At 46.1% G+C, this 14931-nt stretch overlaps 1 protein-coding gene across 2 annotated transcripts in view; it reads left to right on the plus strand.

Moving 5' to 3' along the window:
• large1 (LARGE xylosyl- and glucuronyltransferase 1) overlaps positions 1–13519 on the plus strand; it is a 188860-nt gene extending 175341 nt beyond the window's left edge. For both annotated transcript variants that reach the window (XM_082964349.1, XM_082964350.1), the window contains exons 13-15: positions 6773–6919; positions 9372–9567; positions 12752–13519. In XM_082964349.1, the coding sequence (XP_082820475.1) occupies positions 6773–6919; positions 9372–9567; positions 12752–12949 (541 nt within the window). In that variant the 3' untranslated portion in view covers positions 12950–13519. The remainder of the gene's footprint in view (positions 1–6772; positions 6920–9371; positions 9568–12751) is intronic.
• The last annotated feature ends 1412 nt before the right edge of the window (positions 13520–14931 follow it).

Genomic DNA, 14931 nt, shown 5'->3' on the forward strand with positions numbered 1-14931 from the left:
TAACATATAATGTACTCTACGAGTACCTCAGGTGAGGGAGGCCGTCACAGCCGTAGAGATACTGTAACATATAATGTCCTCTACGAGTATCTCAGGTGAGGGAGACGGTCACAGCCGTAGAGATACTGTAACGTATACTGTCCTCTACGAGTATCTCAGGTGAGGGAGGCCGTCACAGCCGTAGAGATACTGTAACGTATAATGTCCTCTACGAGTACCTCAGGTGAGGGAGGCCGTCACAGCCGTAGAGATACTGTAACGTATAATGTCCTCTACGAGTACCTCAGGTGAGGGAGGCCGTCACAGCCGTAGAGATACTGTAACGTTTAATATGTTCTTCTAATTCTGGGGTCACATTGCTGGGGAAACGTCTAGGTCACAGAGGGGTATGTATCTCAGGTATCAGGTATCAGCCGTAGAGATACTGTAACGTTTAATATGTTCTTCTAATTCTGGGGTCACATTGCTGGGGAAACGTCTAGGTCACAGAGGGGTATGTATCTCAGGTATCAGGTATCATTGCTGGGGAAACGTCTAGGTCACAGAGGGGTATGTATCTCAGGTATCAGGTATCATTGCTGGGGAAACAGAGGGGTATGTATCTCAGGTATCAGGTATCATTGCTGGGGAAACAGAGGGGTATGTATCTCAGGTATCAGGTATCATTGCTGGGGAAACAGAGGGGTATGTATCTCAGGTATCAGGTATCATTGCTGGGGAAACAGAGGGGTATGTATCTCAGGTATCAGGTATCATTGCTGGGGAAACAGAGGGGTATGTATCTCAGGTATCAGGTATCATTGCTGGGGAAACAGAGGGGTATGTATCTCAGGTATCAGGTATCATTGCTGGGGAAACAGAGGGGTATGTATCTCAGGTATCAGGTATCATTGCTGGGGAAACAGAGGGGTATGTATCTCAGGTATCAGGTATCATTGCTGGGGAAACAGAGGGGTATGTATCTCAGGTATCAGGTATCATTGCTGGGGAAACAGAGGGGTATGTATCTCAGGTATCAGGTATCATTGCTGGGGAAACAGAGGGGTATGTATCTCAGGTATCAGGTATCATTGCTGGGGAAACAGAGGGGTATGTATCTCAGGTATCAGGTATCATTGCTGGGGAAACAGAGGGGTATGTATCTCAGGTATCAGGTATCATTGCTGGGGAAACAGAGGGGTATGTATCTCAGGTATCAGGTATCATTGCTGGGGAAACAGAGGGGTATGTATCTCAGGTATCAGGTATCATTGCTGGGGAAACAGAGGGGTATGTATCTCAGGTATCAGGTATCATTGCTGGGGAAACAGAGGGGTATGTATCTCAGGTATCAGGTATCATTGCTGGGGAAACAGAGGGGTATGTATCTCAGGTATCAGGTATCATTGCTGGGGAAACAGAGGGGTATGTATCTCAGGTATCAGGTATCATTGCTGGGGAAACAGAGGGGTATGTATCTCAGGTATCAGGTATCATTGCTGGGGAAACAGAGGGGTATGTATCTCAGGTATCAGGTATCATTGCTGGGGAAACAGAGGGGTATGTATCTCAGGTATCAGGTATCATTGCTGGGGAAACAGAGGGGTATGTATCTCAGGTATCAGGTATCATTGCTGGGGAAACAGAGGGGTATGTATCTCAGGTATCAGGTATCATTGCTGGGGAAACAGAGGGGTATGTATCTCAGGTATCAGGTATCATTGCTGGGGAAACAGAGGGGTATGTATCTCAGGTATCAGGTATCATTGCTGGGGAAACAGAGGGGTATGTATCTCAGGTATCAGGTATCATTGCTGGGGAAACAGAGGGGTATGTATCTCAGGTATCAGGTATCATTGCTGGGGAAACAGAGGGGTATGTATCTCAGGTATCAGGTATCATTGCTGGGGAAACAGAGGGGTATGTATCTCAGGTATCAGGTATCATTGCTGGGGAAACAGAGGGGTATGTATCTCAGGTATCAGGTATCATTGCTGGGGAAACAGAGGGGTATGTATCTCAGGTATCAGGTATCATTGCTGGGGAAACAGAGGGGTATGTATCTCAGGTATCAGGTATCATTGCTGGGGAAACAGAGGGGTATGTATCTCAGGTATCAGGTATCATTGCTGGGGAAACAGAGGGGTATGTATCTCAGGTATCAGGTATCATTGCTGGGGAAACAGAGGGGTATGTATCTCAGGTATCAGGTATCATTGCTGGGGAAACAGAGGGGTATGTATCTCAGGTATCAGGTATCATTGCTGGGGAAACAGAGGGGTATGTATCTCAGGTATCAGGTATCATTGCTGGGGAAACAGAGGGGTATGTATCTCAGGTATCAGGTATCATTGCTGGGGAAACAGAGGGGTATGTATCTCAGGTATCAGGTATCATTGCTGGGGAAACAGAGGGGTATGTATCTCAGGTATCAGGTATCATTGCTGGGGAAACAGAGGGGTATGTATCTCAGGTATCAGGTATCATTGCTGGGGAAACAGAGGGGTATGTATCTCAGGTATCAGGTATCATTGCTGGGGAAACACTGTTTGATAAAGGTTATTTAGTTCTCACTTTTTCTTTTCAGACCTACAGTATTGTATTTGGCTTTGTTGCCTGTCTGTCTGTTTATCTGTCTGTCTGTTTATCTGTCTGTCTGTTTATCTGTCTGCCTGTTTATCTGTCTGTCTGTTTATCTATCTGTCTGTCTGTCTGTTTATCTATCTGTCTGTCTGTTTATCTATCTGTCTGTCTGTCTGTTTATCTATCTGTCTTTTTATCTGTCTGTCTTTTTATCTGTCTGTCTGTTTATCTGTCTGCCTGTTTATCTGTCTGTCTGTCTGTCTGTTTATCTATCTGTCTGTCTGCCTGTTTATCTATCTGTCTGTTTATCTGTCTGTCTGTCTGTCTGTCTGTCTGTCTGTTTATCTGTCTGTCTGTTTATCTGTCTGTCTGTTTATCTGTCTGTCTTTTTATCTGTCTGTCTGTTTATCTGTCTGTCTGTCTGTCTGTTTATCTATCTGTCTGTCTGCCTGTTTATCTGTCTGTCTGTTTATCTATCTGTCTGTCTGTCTGTTTATCTATCTGTCTGTCTGTTTATCTATCTGTCTGTCTGTCTGTTTATCTATCTGTCTTTTTATCTGTCTGTCTTTTTATCTGTCTGTCTGTCTGTCTGTCTGTCTGTCTGTCTGTCTGTCTGCCTGTTTATCTGTCTGTCTGTTTATCTATCTGTCTGTCTGCCTGTTTATCTGTCTGTCTGTTTATCTATCTGTCTGTCTGTCTGTTTATCTATCTGTCTGTCTGTTTATCTATCTGTCTGTCTGTCTGTTTATCTATCTGTCTTTTTATCTGTCTGTCTTTTTATCTGTCTGTCTGTTTATCTGTCTGCCTGTTTATCTGTCTGTCTGTCTGTCTGTTTATCTATCTGTCTGTCTGCCTGTTTATCTATCTGTCTGTTTATCTGTCTGTCTGTCTGTCTGTCTGTTTATCTGTCTGTCTGTTTATCTGTCTGTCTGTTTATCTGTCTGTCTTTTTATCTGTCTGTCTGTTTATCTGTCTGTCTGTCTGTCTGTTTATCTATCTGTCTGTCTGCCTGTTTATCTGTCTGTCTGTTTATCTATCTGTCTGTCTGTTTATCTATCTGTCTGTCTGTCTGTTTATCTATCTGTCTTTTTATCTGTCTGTCTGTCTGTCTGTCTGTCTGTCTGTCTGTCTGTCTGTCTGTCTGTCTGTCTGTCTGTCTGTCTGTCTGTCTGTCTGTCTGCCTGTTTATCTGTCTGTCTGTTTATCTATCTGTCTGTCTGCCTGTTTATCTGTCTGTCTGTTTATCTATCTGTCTGTCTGTCTGTTTATCTATCTGTCTGTCTGTTTATCTATCTGTCTGTCTGTCTGTTTATCTATCTGTCTTTTTATCTGTCTGTCTTTTTATCTGTCTGTCTGTTTATCTGTCTGCCTGTTTATCTGTCTGTCTGTCTGTCTGTTTATCTATCTGTCTGTCTGCCTGTTTATCTATCTGTCTGTTTATCTGTCTGTCTGTCTGTCTGTCTGTTTATCTGTCTGTCTGTTTATCTGTCTGTCTTTTTATCTGTCTGTCTGTTTATCTGTCTGCCTGTTTATCTGTCTGTCTGTCTGTCTGTTTATCTATCTGTCTGTCTGCCTGTTTATCTGTCTGTCTGTTTATCTATCTGTCTGTCTGTCTGTTTATCTATCTGTCTGTCTGTTTATCTATCTGTCTGTCTGTCTGTTTATCTATCTGTCTTTTTATCTGTCTGTCTTTTTATCTGTCTGTCTGTCTGTCTGTCTGTCTGTCTGTCTGTCTGTCTGTCTGCCTGTTTATCTGTCTGTCTGTTTATCTATCTGTCTGTCTGCCTGTTTATCTGTCTGTCTGTTTATCTATCTGTCTGTCTGTCTGTTTATCTATCTGTCTGTCTGTTTATCTATCTGTCTGTCTGTCTGTTTATCTATCTGTCTTTTTATCTGTCTGTCTGTCTGTCTGTCTGTCTGTCTGTCTGTCTGTCTGCCTGCCTGTTTATCTGTCTGTCTGTCTGTCTGTCTGTCTGTTTATCTGTCTGTCTGTTTATCTGTCTGCCTGTTTATCTGTCTGTCTGTCTGTCTGTTTATCTATCTGTCTGTCTGCCTGTTTATCTGTCTGTCTGTCTGTTTATCTATCTGTCTGTCTGTTTATCTGTCTGTCTGTCTGTCTGTCTGTTTATCTATCTGTCTGTCTGCCTGTTTATCTGTCTGTCTGTTTATCTATCTGTCTGTCTGCCTGTTTATCTGTCTGTCTGTTTATCTATCTGTCTGTCTGTCTGTTTATCTATCTGTCTGTCTGTCTGTTTATCTATCTGTCTGTCTTTTTATCTGTCTGTCTGTCTGTCTGTCTGTCTGTCTGTCTGTCTGTCTGTCTGTCTGTCTGTCTGTTGTGTTATACTGTAATAACGTCAGGATCGTTAAGTCCCCGTAATGTTAGAATGACTCCATCTCTGTCCCCTGTAACAAGTCTGTGGTACAGCTGGACATGGCTAACAATAAGAAAGCTCTGGAACGTTCTAATAACGTCTCTATAGGAAGTCTGTGGTACAGCTGGACATGGCTAACAATAAGAAAGCCCTGTAACATCTCTGTAACGTCCCTGTAACGTCCCTGTAACGTCTCTGTAACGTCCCTGTAACATCCCTGTAACGTCTCTGTAACGTCCCTGTAACGTCTCTGTAACGTCTCTATAGGAAGTCTGTGGTTCAGCTGGACATGGCTAACAATAAGAAAGCTCTGTAACGTTCTAATAACGTCTATGTAACGTCTCTGTAACGTCCCTGTAACGTCCCTGTAACGTCTCTGTAACGTCTCTATAGGAAGTCTGTGGTTCAGCTGGACATGGCTAACAATAAGAAAGCTCTGTAACGTTCTAATAACGTCTATGTAACGTCCCTGTAACGTCCCTGTAACGTCCCTGTAACGTCTCTGTAACGTCTCTATAGGAAGTCTGTGGTTCAGCTGGACATGGCTAACAATAAGAAAGCTCTGTAACGTTCTAATAACGTCTATGTAACGTCTCTGTAACGTCCCTGTAACGTCCCTGTAACGTCTCTGTAACGTCTCTATAGGAAGTCTGTGGTTCAGCTGGACATGGCTAACAATAAGAAAGCTCTGTAACGTTCTAATAACGTCTATGTAACGTCCCTGTAACGTCCCTGTAACGTCCCTGTAACGTCTCTGTAACGTCTCTATAGGAAGTCTGTGGTTCAGCTGGACATGGCTAACAATAAGAAAGCTCTGTAACGTTCTAATAACGTCTATGTAACGTCCCTGTAACGTCCCTGTAACGTCCCTGTAACGTCTCTGTAACGTCTCTACAGGAAGTCTGTGGTTCAGCTGGACATGGCTAACAATAAGAAAGCTCTGTAACGTCCCTGTAACGTCCCTGTAACGTCTCTGTGACGTCTCTGTAACGTCTCTACAGGAAGTCTGTGGTTCAGCTGGACATGGCTAACAATAAGAAAGCTCTGTAATGTTCTAATAACGTCCCTATAACGTCCCTGTAACGTCCCTGTAACGTCTCTGTAACGTCCCTGTAACGTCTCTGTAACGTCCCTGTAACGTCCCTGTAACGTCTCTGTGACGTCTCTGTGACGTCTCTGTAACGTCTCTATAGGAAGTCTGTGGTTCAGCTGGACATGGCTAACAATAAGAAAGCTCTGTAACGTCCCTGTAACGTCCCTGTAACGTCTCTGTAACGTCCCTGTAACGTCTCTGTAACGTCTCTATAGGAAGTCTGTGGTTCAGCTGGACATGGCTAACAATAAGAAAGCTCTGTAACGTCCCTGTAACGTCTCTGTAACGTCCCTGTAACGTCCCTGTAACGTCTCTATAACGTCCCTGTAACGTCCCTGTAACGTCTCTGTAACGTCTCTGTAACATTATAATAACGTCCCTGTAACGTCCCTGTAACGTCTCTGTAACGTCTCTGTAACATTATAATAACGTCTCTGTAACGTCTCTGTAACGTCCCTGTAACGTCCCTGTAACGTCTCTGTAACGTCTCTACAGGAAGTCTGTGGTTCAGCTGGACATGGCTAACAATATGAAAGCTCTGTAACGTCCCTGTAACGTCTCTGTAACGTCCCTGTAACGTCTCTGTAACATTATAATAACGTCTCTGTAACGTCTCTGTAACGTCCCTGTAACGTCCCTGTAACGTCTCTGTAACGTCTCTGTAACATTATAATAACGTCCCTGTAACGTCCCTGTAACGTCTCTGTAACGTCCCTGTAACGTCTCTGTAACGTCTCTACAGGAAGTCTGTGGTTCAGCTGGACATGGCTAACAATAAGAAAGCGTTGGTGGTGCCGGCCTTCGAGACGCTCCGTTACCGTCTGTCTTACCCCAAGTCCAAGGCTGAGCTGTTGTCCCAGCTGGACATGGGGACTCTGTTCACCTTCAGGTATAAACACATTCAGCCTCCGTCTCAGCATTACACTACATACACACATGTCCCTCAGCTGCAAGGGGGTTGGAATCACCGCTGGGACAGTTTCTGAACTTCTGTTCCCCTCCACCTGTACTCCCATCTTTAGAAATACCTTCACGTTATTAAAAACACAAAGCACTTAAAGGGATGGTCGCACTGGGACAGTTTCTGAACTTCTGTTCCCCTCCACCTGTACTCCCATCTTTAGAAATACCTTCACGTTATTAAAAACACAAAACACTTAAAGGGATGGTCGCACTGGGACAGTTTCTGAACTTCTGTTCCCCTCCACCTGTACTCCCATCTTTAGAAATACCTTCGCGTTATTAAAAACACAAAGCACTTAAAGGGATGGCCGCACTGGGACAGTTTCTGAACCTCTGTTCCCCTCCACCTGTACTCCCATCTTTAGAAATACCTTCGCGTTATTAAAAACACAAAACACTTAAAGGCTGGGACACATTCTCATTAGTAAGCAGCAGCACAGATGTTATTTTGCCATTTGCCTGCCAGCGACTGAAATGATCATTTAAAGGTACAACATTAATCTTACTCTGTCTCTAAGGGATAAAGGGATGCCTAGTTAAATAAAGGTTCAATAAAATAAATAAACAAAATAAAGTGTTTAAATCCCAAGCAGCAGTGTAGATGTTTATTTGTCTCTCAACACAGAGATCGTTTTTGATCATTAACATGACAGATTGAAACACAGAGCCCAGAAAGTTGGGTTCAATCAGTACTCAGCTAGAAGGACTCCCAGATGGGTTCAATCACTACTCAGCTAGAAGGACTCCCAGATGGGTTCAATCAGTACTCAGCTAGATGGACTCCCAGATGGGTTCAATCACTACTCAGCTAGATGGACTCCCAGATGGGTTCAATCACTACTCAGCTAGATGGACTCCCAGATGGGTTCAATCACTACTCGGCTAGAAGGACTCCCAGATGGGTTCAATCAGTACTCAGCTAGAAGGACTCCCAGATGGGTTCAATCACTACTCAGCTAGAAGGACTCCCAGATGGGTTCAATCAGTACTCAGCTAGAAGGACTCCCAGATGGGTTCAATCACTACTCAGCTAGAAGGACTCCCAGATGGGTTCAATCAGTACTCAGCTAGATGGACTCCCAGATGGGTTCAATCAGTACTCAGCTAGATGGACTCCCAGATGGGTTCAATCCCTACTCAGCTAGAAGGACTCCCAGATGGGTTCAATCAGTACTCAGCTAGAAGGACTCCCAGATGGGTTCAATCACTACTCAGCTAGAAGGACTCCCAGATGGGTTCAATCAGTACTCAGCTAGATGGACTCCCAGATGGGTTCAATCAGTACTCAGCTAGATGGACTCCCAGATGGGTTCAATCCCTACTCAGCTAGAAGGACTCCCAGATGGGTTCAATCACTACTCAGCTAGAAGGACTCCCAGATGGGTTCAATCACTACTCAGCTAGAAGGACTCCCAGATGGGTTCAATCCCTCCTCAGCTAGATGGACTCCCAGATGGGTTCAATCAGTACTCAGCTAGATGGACTCCCAGATGGGTTCAATCAGTACTCAGCTAGAAGGACTCCCAGATGGGTTCAATCACTACTCGGCTAGAAGGACTCCCAGATGGGTTCAATCACTACTCGGCTAGAAGGACTCCCAGATGGGTTCAATCAGTACTCAGCTAGATGGACTCCCAGATGGGTTCAATCACTACTCAGCTAGAAGGACTCCCAGATGGGTTCAATCAGTACTCAGCTAGATGGACTCCCAGATGGGTTCAATCAGTACTCAGCTAGAAGGACTCCCAGATGGGTTCAATCCCTCCTCAGCTAGAAGGACTCCCAGATGGGTTCAATCACTACTCGGCTAGAAGGACTCCCAGATGGGTTCAATCAGTACTCAGCTAGAAGGACTCCCAGATGGGTTCAATCAGTACTCAGCTAGAAGGACTCCCAGATGGGTTCAATCAGGACTCAGCTAGATGGACTCCCAGATGGGTTCAATCAGTACTCAGCTAGATGGACTCCCAGATGGGTTCAATCAGTACTCAGCTAGAAGGACTCCCAGATGGGTTCAATCACTACTCAGCTAGAAGGACTCCCAGATGTAAACTCTAATCAAAAGGTGTCACACTATCTCCAAGTAGGTTTGAATGCCATTTTTTATTTATTTATTCAACCTTTATTTAACTCGGCAAGTCAGTTAACAACAAATTCTTATTTACACTGACGGCCTACCGGGGAACAGTGGGTTAACTGTCTTGTTCAGGGGGCAGAACGACAGATTTTTTACCTTGTCAGCTCGGGGGGATTCGATCCAGCAACCTTTCAGTTACTAGTCCAACACTCTAACCACTAGAATACCTGCCGCCCCACAATCCCTCCTCACCCTCCTTGGCAATAAAGTATTGATTGTATCTACCGGTTCTCCCTGCTAGGTACCATGTCTGGACGAAGGGTCACGCTCCCACTAACTTCGCTAAGTGGAGGACTGCCACCACGCCGTACAGGGTCCAGTGGGAAGCGGACTTTGAACCCTACGTGATGGTGAGACGGGACAGTCCAGAGTACGACAGACGCTTCGTTGGCTTTGGGTGGAATAAAGTGGCTCATGTCATGGAGTTGGATGCACAGGTACTGGACACACCTTTAGCTATCACTCTGTCACTCACAGGTACTGGACACACCTTTAGCTATCACTCTGTCACTCACAGGTACTGGACACACCTTTAGCTATCACTCTGTCACTCACAGGTACTGGACACACCTTTAGCTATCACTCTGTCACTCACAGGTACTGGACACACCTTTACCCATCACTCTGTCACTCACAGGTACTGGACACACCTTTAGCTATCACTCTGTCACTCACAGGTACTGGACACACCTTTAGCTATCACTCTGTCACTCACAGGTACTGGACACACCTTTAGCTATCACTCTGTCACTCACAGGTACTGGACACACCTTTAGCCATCACTCTGTCACTCACAGGTACTGGACACACCTTTAGCTATCACTCTGTCACTCACAGGTACTGGACACACCTTTAGCCATCACTCTGTCACTCACAGGTACTGGACACACCTTTAGCTATCACTCTGTCACTCACAGGTACTGGACACACCTTTACCCATCACTCTGTCACTCACAGGTACTGGACACACCTTTAGCTATCACTCTGTCACTCACAGGTACTGGACACACCTTTAGCATTCACTCTGTCACTCACAGGTACTGGACACACCTTTAGCTATCACTCTGTCACTCACAGGTACTGGACACACCTTTAGCTATCACTCTGTCACTCACAGGTACTGGACACACCTTTAGCTATCACTCTGTCACTCACAGGTACTGGACACACCTTTACCTATCACTCTGTCACTCACAGGTACTGGACACACCTTTACCCATCACTCTGTCACTCACAGGTACTACACACCTTTACCTATCACTCTGTCACTCACAGGTACTGGACACACCTTTAGCTATCACTCTGTCACTCACAGGTACTGGACACACCTTTAGCTATCACTCTGTCACTCACAGGTACTGGACACACCTTTACCCATCACTCTGTCACTCACAGGTACTGGACACACCTTTAGCTATCACTCTGTCACTCACAGGTACTGGACACACCTTTACCCATCACTCTGTCACTCACAGGTACTGGACACACCTTTAGCTATCACTCTGTCACTCACAGGTACTGGACACACCTTTAGCTATCACTCTGTCACTCACAGGTACTGGACACACCTTTACCCATCACTCTGTCACTCACAGGTACTGGACACACCTTTAGCTATCACTCTGTCACTCACAGGTACTGGACACACCTTTAGCATTCACTCTGTCACTCACAGGTACTGGACACACCTTTAGCTATCACTCTGTCACTCACAGGTACTGGACACACCTTTAGCTATCACTCTGTCACTCACAGGTACTGGACACACCTTTAGCTATCACTCTGTCACTCACAGGTACTGGACACACCTTTACCTATCACTCTGTCACTCACAGGTACTGGACACACCTTTACCCATCACTCTGTCACTCACAGGTACTACACACCTTTACCTATCACTCTGTCACTCACAGGTACTGGACACACCTTTAGCTATCACTCTGTCACTCACAGGTACTGGACACACCTTTAGCTATCACTCTGTCACTCACAGGTACTGGACACACCTTTACCCATCACTCTGTCACTCACAGGTACTGGACACACCTTTAGCTATCACTCTGTCACTCACAGGTACTGGACACACCTTTACCCATCACTCTGTCACTCACAGGTACTGGACACACCTTTAGCTATCACTCTGTCACTCACAGGTACTGGACACACCTTTAGCTATCACTCTGTCACTCACAGGTACTGGACACACCTTTAGCTATCACTCTGTCACTCACAGGTACTGGACACACCTTTAGCTATCACTCTGTCACTCACAGGTACTGGACACACCTTTAGCTATCACTCTGTCACTCACAGGTACTGGACACACCTTTACCCATCACTCTGTCACTCACAGGTACTGGACACACCTTTAGCTATCACTCTGTCACTCACAGGTACTGGACACACCTTTAGCTATCACTCTGTCACTCACAGGTACTGGACACACCTTTACCCATCACTCTGTCACTCACAGGTACTGGACACACCTTTAGCTATCACTCTGTCACTCACAGGTACTGGACACACCTTTACCCATCACTCTGTCACTCACAGGTACTACACACCTTTACCTATCACTCTGTCACTCACAGGTACTGGACACACCTTTACCTATCACTCTGTCACTCACAGGTACTGGACACACCTTTACCTATCACTCTGTCACTCACAGGTACTGGACACACCTTTACCCATCACTCTGTCACTCACAGGTACTGGACACACCTTTAGCTATCACTCTGTCACTCACAGGTACTGGACACACCTTTACCCATCACTCTGTCACTCACAGGTACTGGACACACCTTTACCCATCACTCACAGGTACTGGACACACCTTTACCCATCACTCTGTCACTCACAGGTACTGGACACACCTTTACCCATCACTCACCTCCACCTCCACCCTCTGTACACCTCCACCCTCTCTCCGTGTGTCCACACCTCCACTCTCTCCATCCATCAATTTCTCTCTCCACCCAGTTCACCTCTCTCCACCTCCTCTGTCCTCTGTCCTCTCTTCCAGCAGTATGAGTTAGTGATGCTGTCTTAGTGTTTCTAACTCTGTCCCAGGAGTATGAGTTAGTGGTGTTGTCTTAGTGTTTCTAACTCTGTCCTCTGTCCTCTCTACCAGCAGTATGAGTTACTGATGCTGTCTTAGTGTTTCTAACTCTGTCCTCTGTCCTCTCTTCCAGCAGTATGAGTTAGTGATGCTGTCTTAGTGTTTCTAACTCTGTCCTCTGTCCTCTCTTCCAGCAGTATGAGTTAGTGATGCTGTCTTAGTGTTTCTAACTCTGTCCTCTGTCCTCTCTACCAGCAGTATGAGTTAGTGATGCTGTCTTAGTGTTTCTAACTCTGTCCTCTGTCCTCTCTTCCAGCAGTATGAGTTACTGATGTTGTCTTAGTGTTTCTAACTCTGTCCTCTGTCCTCTCTTCCAGCAGTATGAGTTAGTGATGCTGTCTTAGTGTTTCTAACTCTGTCCTCTGTCCTCTCTTCCAGCAGTATGAGTTAGTGATGCTGTCTTAGTGTTTCTAACTCTGTCCTCTGTCCTCTCTTCCAGCAGTATGAGTTAGTGGTGCTGTCTTAGTGTTTCTAACTCTGTCCTCTCTCCTCTGTCCCAGGAGTATGAGTTTGTGGTTCTGCCCAACGCCTATATGATCCACATGCCTCATGCTCCCAGTTTCGACATCACTAAGTTCCGCTCCAACAAGCAGTATCGCGTCTGCCTGAAGACCCTGAAAGAGGAGTTCCAACAGAACATGTCTCGACGATACGGCTTCGCTGCCCTCAAATACATGACTGCAGAGAACAACAGCTAGCCAACACTGATGAGCCAGGACACTCTGACCCGTTATTGACTACACTACCCATAACCCCCCCCCCCCCCCCCCCCCCTCCTCCTCTAAGGCTGTCTAGGACTACACTACTACCCAGGATCCCTCTGGGCTGGGCAGAGGAGAGGGAAAGAGCGGTGGATTCGAAGGACAGTCGATGTAGGGAGTCAGGAGTGGACAGAATGGTTACTAAAGACTCTTACCACGAACTCTGACCTTTGTGCCGACCAATCCATGAGGTTTAAATTTTGAGCTCTGATTCTTGTGAACTCTCACCTTTTTAGTTTTGGGGTTTATGACCTGGTTTGAGACAAACCAGCGTTAACCAACTGAAGGGTAACCGGGGGTAACCGTAAGGTCGTTGTGTGCCATTGTTTAACCCCTCCGAGGACCGGGTGGAGCAACCGGTCCAGGAGTTGCTGACCTGGTTTCTGGCTGGTTTCTGGCTGGGCGAGGAAGCTGTTGCTGTGATGGATGAGTCTGTACAGGCTGGTTTGGACTCTTACAACTCTCCGTTCTTCTCTAACAACAGAACTGGACATCACTATGGGAGGGAGGGAGGGAGGGAGGGAGGGAGAAGGAGGGAGGGAGGGAGGGAGGGAGGGAGAGAGAGGGAAGGAGGGAGAGAAGGAAGGAGGGAGAGGGAGGGAGAGAGGGAAGGAGGGAGAGAGGGAAGGAGGGAGAGAAGGAAGGAGGGAGAGGGAGGGAGAGAGGGAAGGAGGGAGAGAGGGAAGGAGGGAGAGAAGGAAGGAGGGAGAGGGAGGGAGAGAGGGAAGGAGGGAGAGAGGGAAGGAGGGAGAGAGGGAAGGAGGGAAGGAGGGAGAGAAGGAAGGAGGGAGAGGGAGGGAGGGAGAGAGGAAGGAGGGAGAGAGGAAGGAGGGAGAGAAGGAAGGAGGGAGAGGGAGGGAGAGAGGAGGGAGGGAGGGAGAGGAGGGAGAGAGGGAGAGAGAGAGCGGGAGAGAGAGACTGACTGTAGCCTTGGACTTGGAAAGCAGACAGACATTAGTTCTGTCTCTGTGCCAAATGTGGAAGACCAGCAGCTCATTCCCAGCTGCTATTTGTTGGGCTAAATGTAATGTGGTATGTGTCTGCCTCCAGGATAAATGCTCAGCGAGAACTGAGGAGAGGGAACAGGAAGCTTTCAAGCATTGTGTGCTTTACATTATGTCCGTACACTGCAAATCACAACTATTTTTTTTCTTCTCTCCATGTGCCGTAAAAATAAAAAATAAACAATTTAACTGACAGACAGCGTATCCAAGTTTCACTCTCATAAAAATGCTAATTCTGTTGCTCAGCGATAAGAGTGACGGAAACATCAGAGCCTCAACAGAATCAGAAAACGTCGGAGAACATTCTGCACACCTCCTCTGGATGACTGACACATGGACTGGGTCCCAAATGGCTCCCTATTCCTTATATGGTACACTACTATAGACCAGGGCCCTATTCCCTATATAGTGCACTACTATAGACCAGAGCCCTATTCCCTATATAGTGCACTACTATAGACCAGAGCACTATTCCCTATATAGTGCACTACTATAGACCAGGGCCCTATTCCCTATATAGTACACTACTTTAGACCAGAGCACTATTCCCTATATAGTGCACTACTATAGACCAGAGCACTATTCCCTATATAGTGCACTACTATAGACCAGAGCCCTATTCCCTATATAGTACACTACTATAGACCAGAGCCCTATTCCCTATATAGTGCACTACTATAGACCAGAGCCCTATTCCCTATATAGTGCACTACTTTAGACCAGAGCCCTATTCCCTATATAGTGCACTACTATAGACCAGGGCCCTATTCCCTATATAGTGCACTACTATAGACCAGAGCCCTATTCCCTATATAGTGCCCTACTTTAGACCAGAGCCCTATTCCCTATATAGTACACTACTATAGACCAGAGCCCTATTCCCTATATAGTGCACTACTATAGACCAGAGCCCTA

This window comes from Salmo salar, chromosome 17 (genome assembly GCF_965601325.2).
Source record: "Salmo salar chromosome 17, fSalSal1, whole genome shotgun sequence".
NCBI classification, from domain to species: domain Eukaryota; kingdom Metazoa; phylum Chordata; class Actinopteri; order Salmoniformes; family Salmonidae; genus Salmo; species Salmo salar.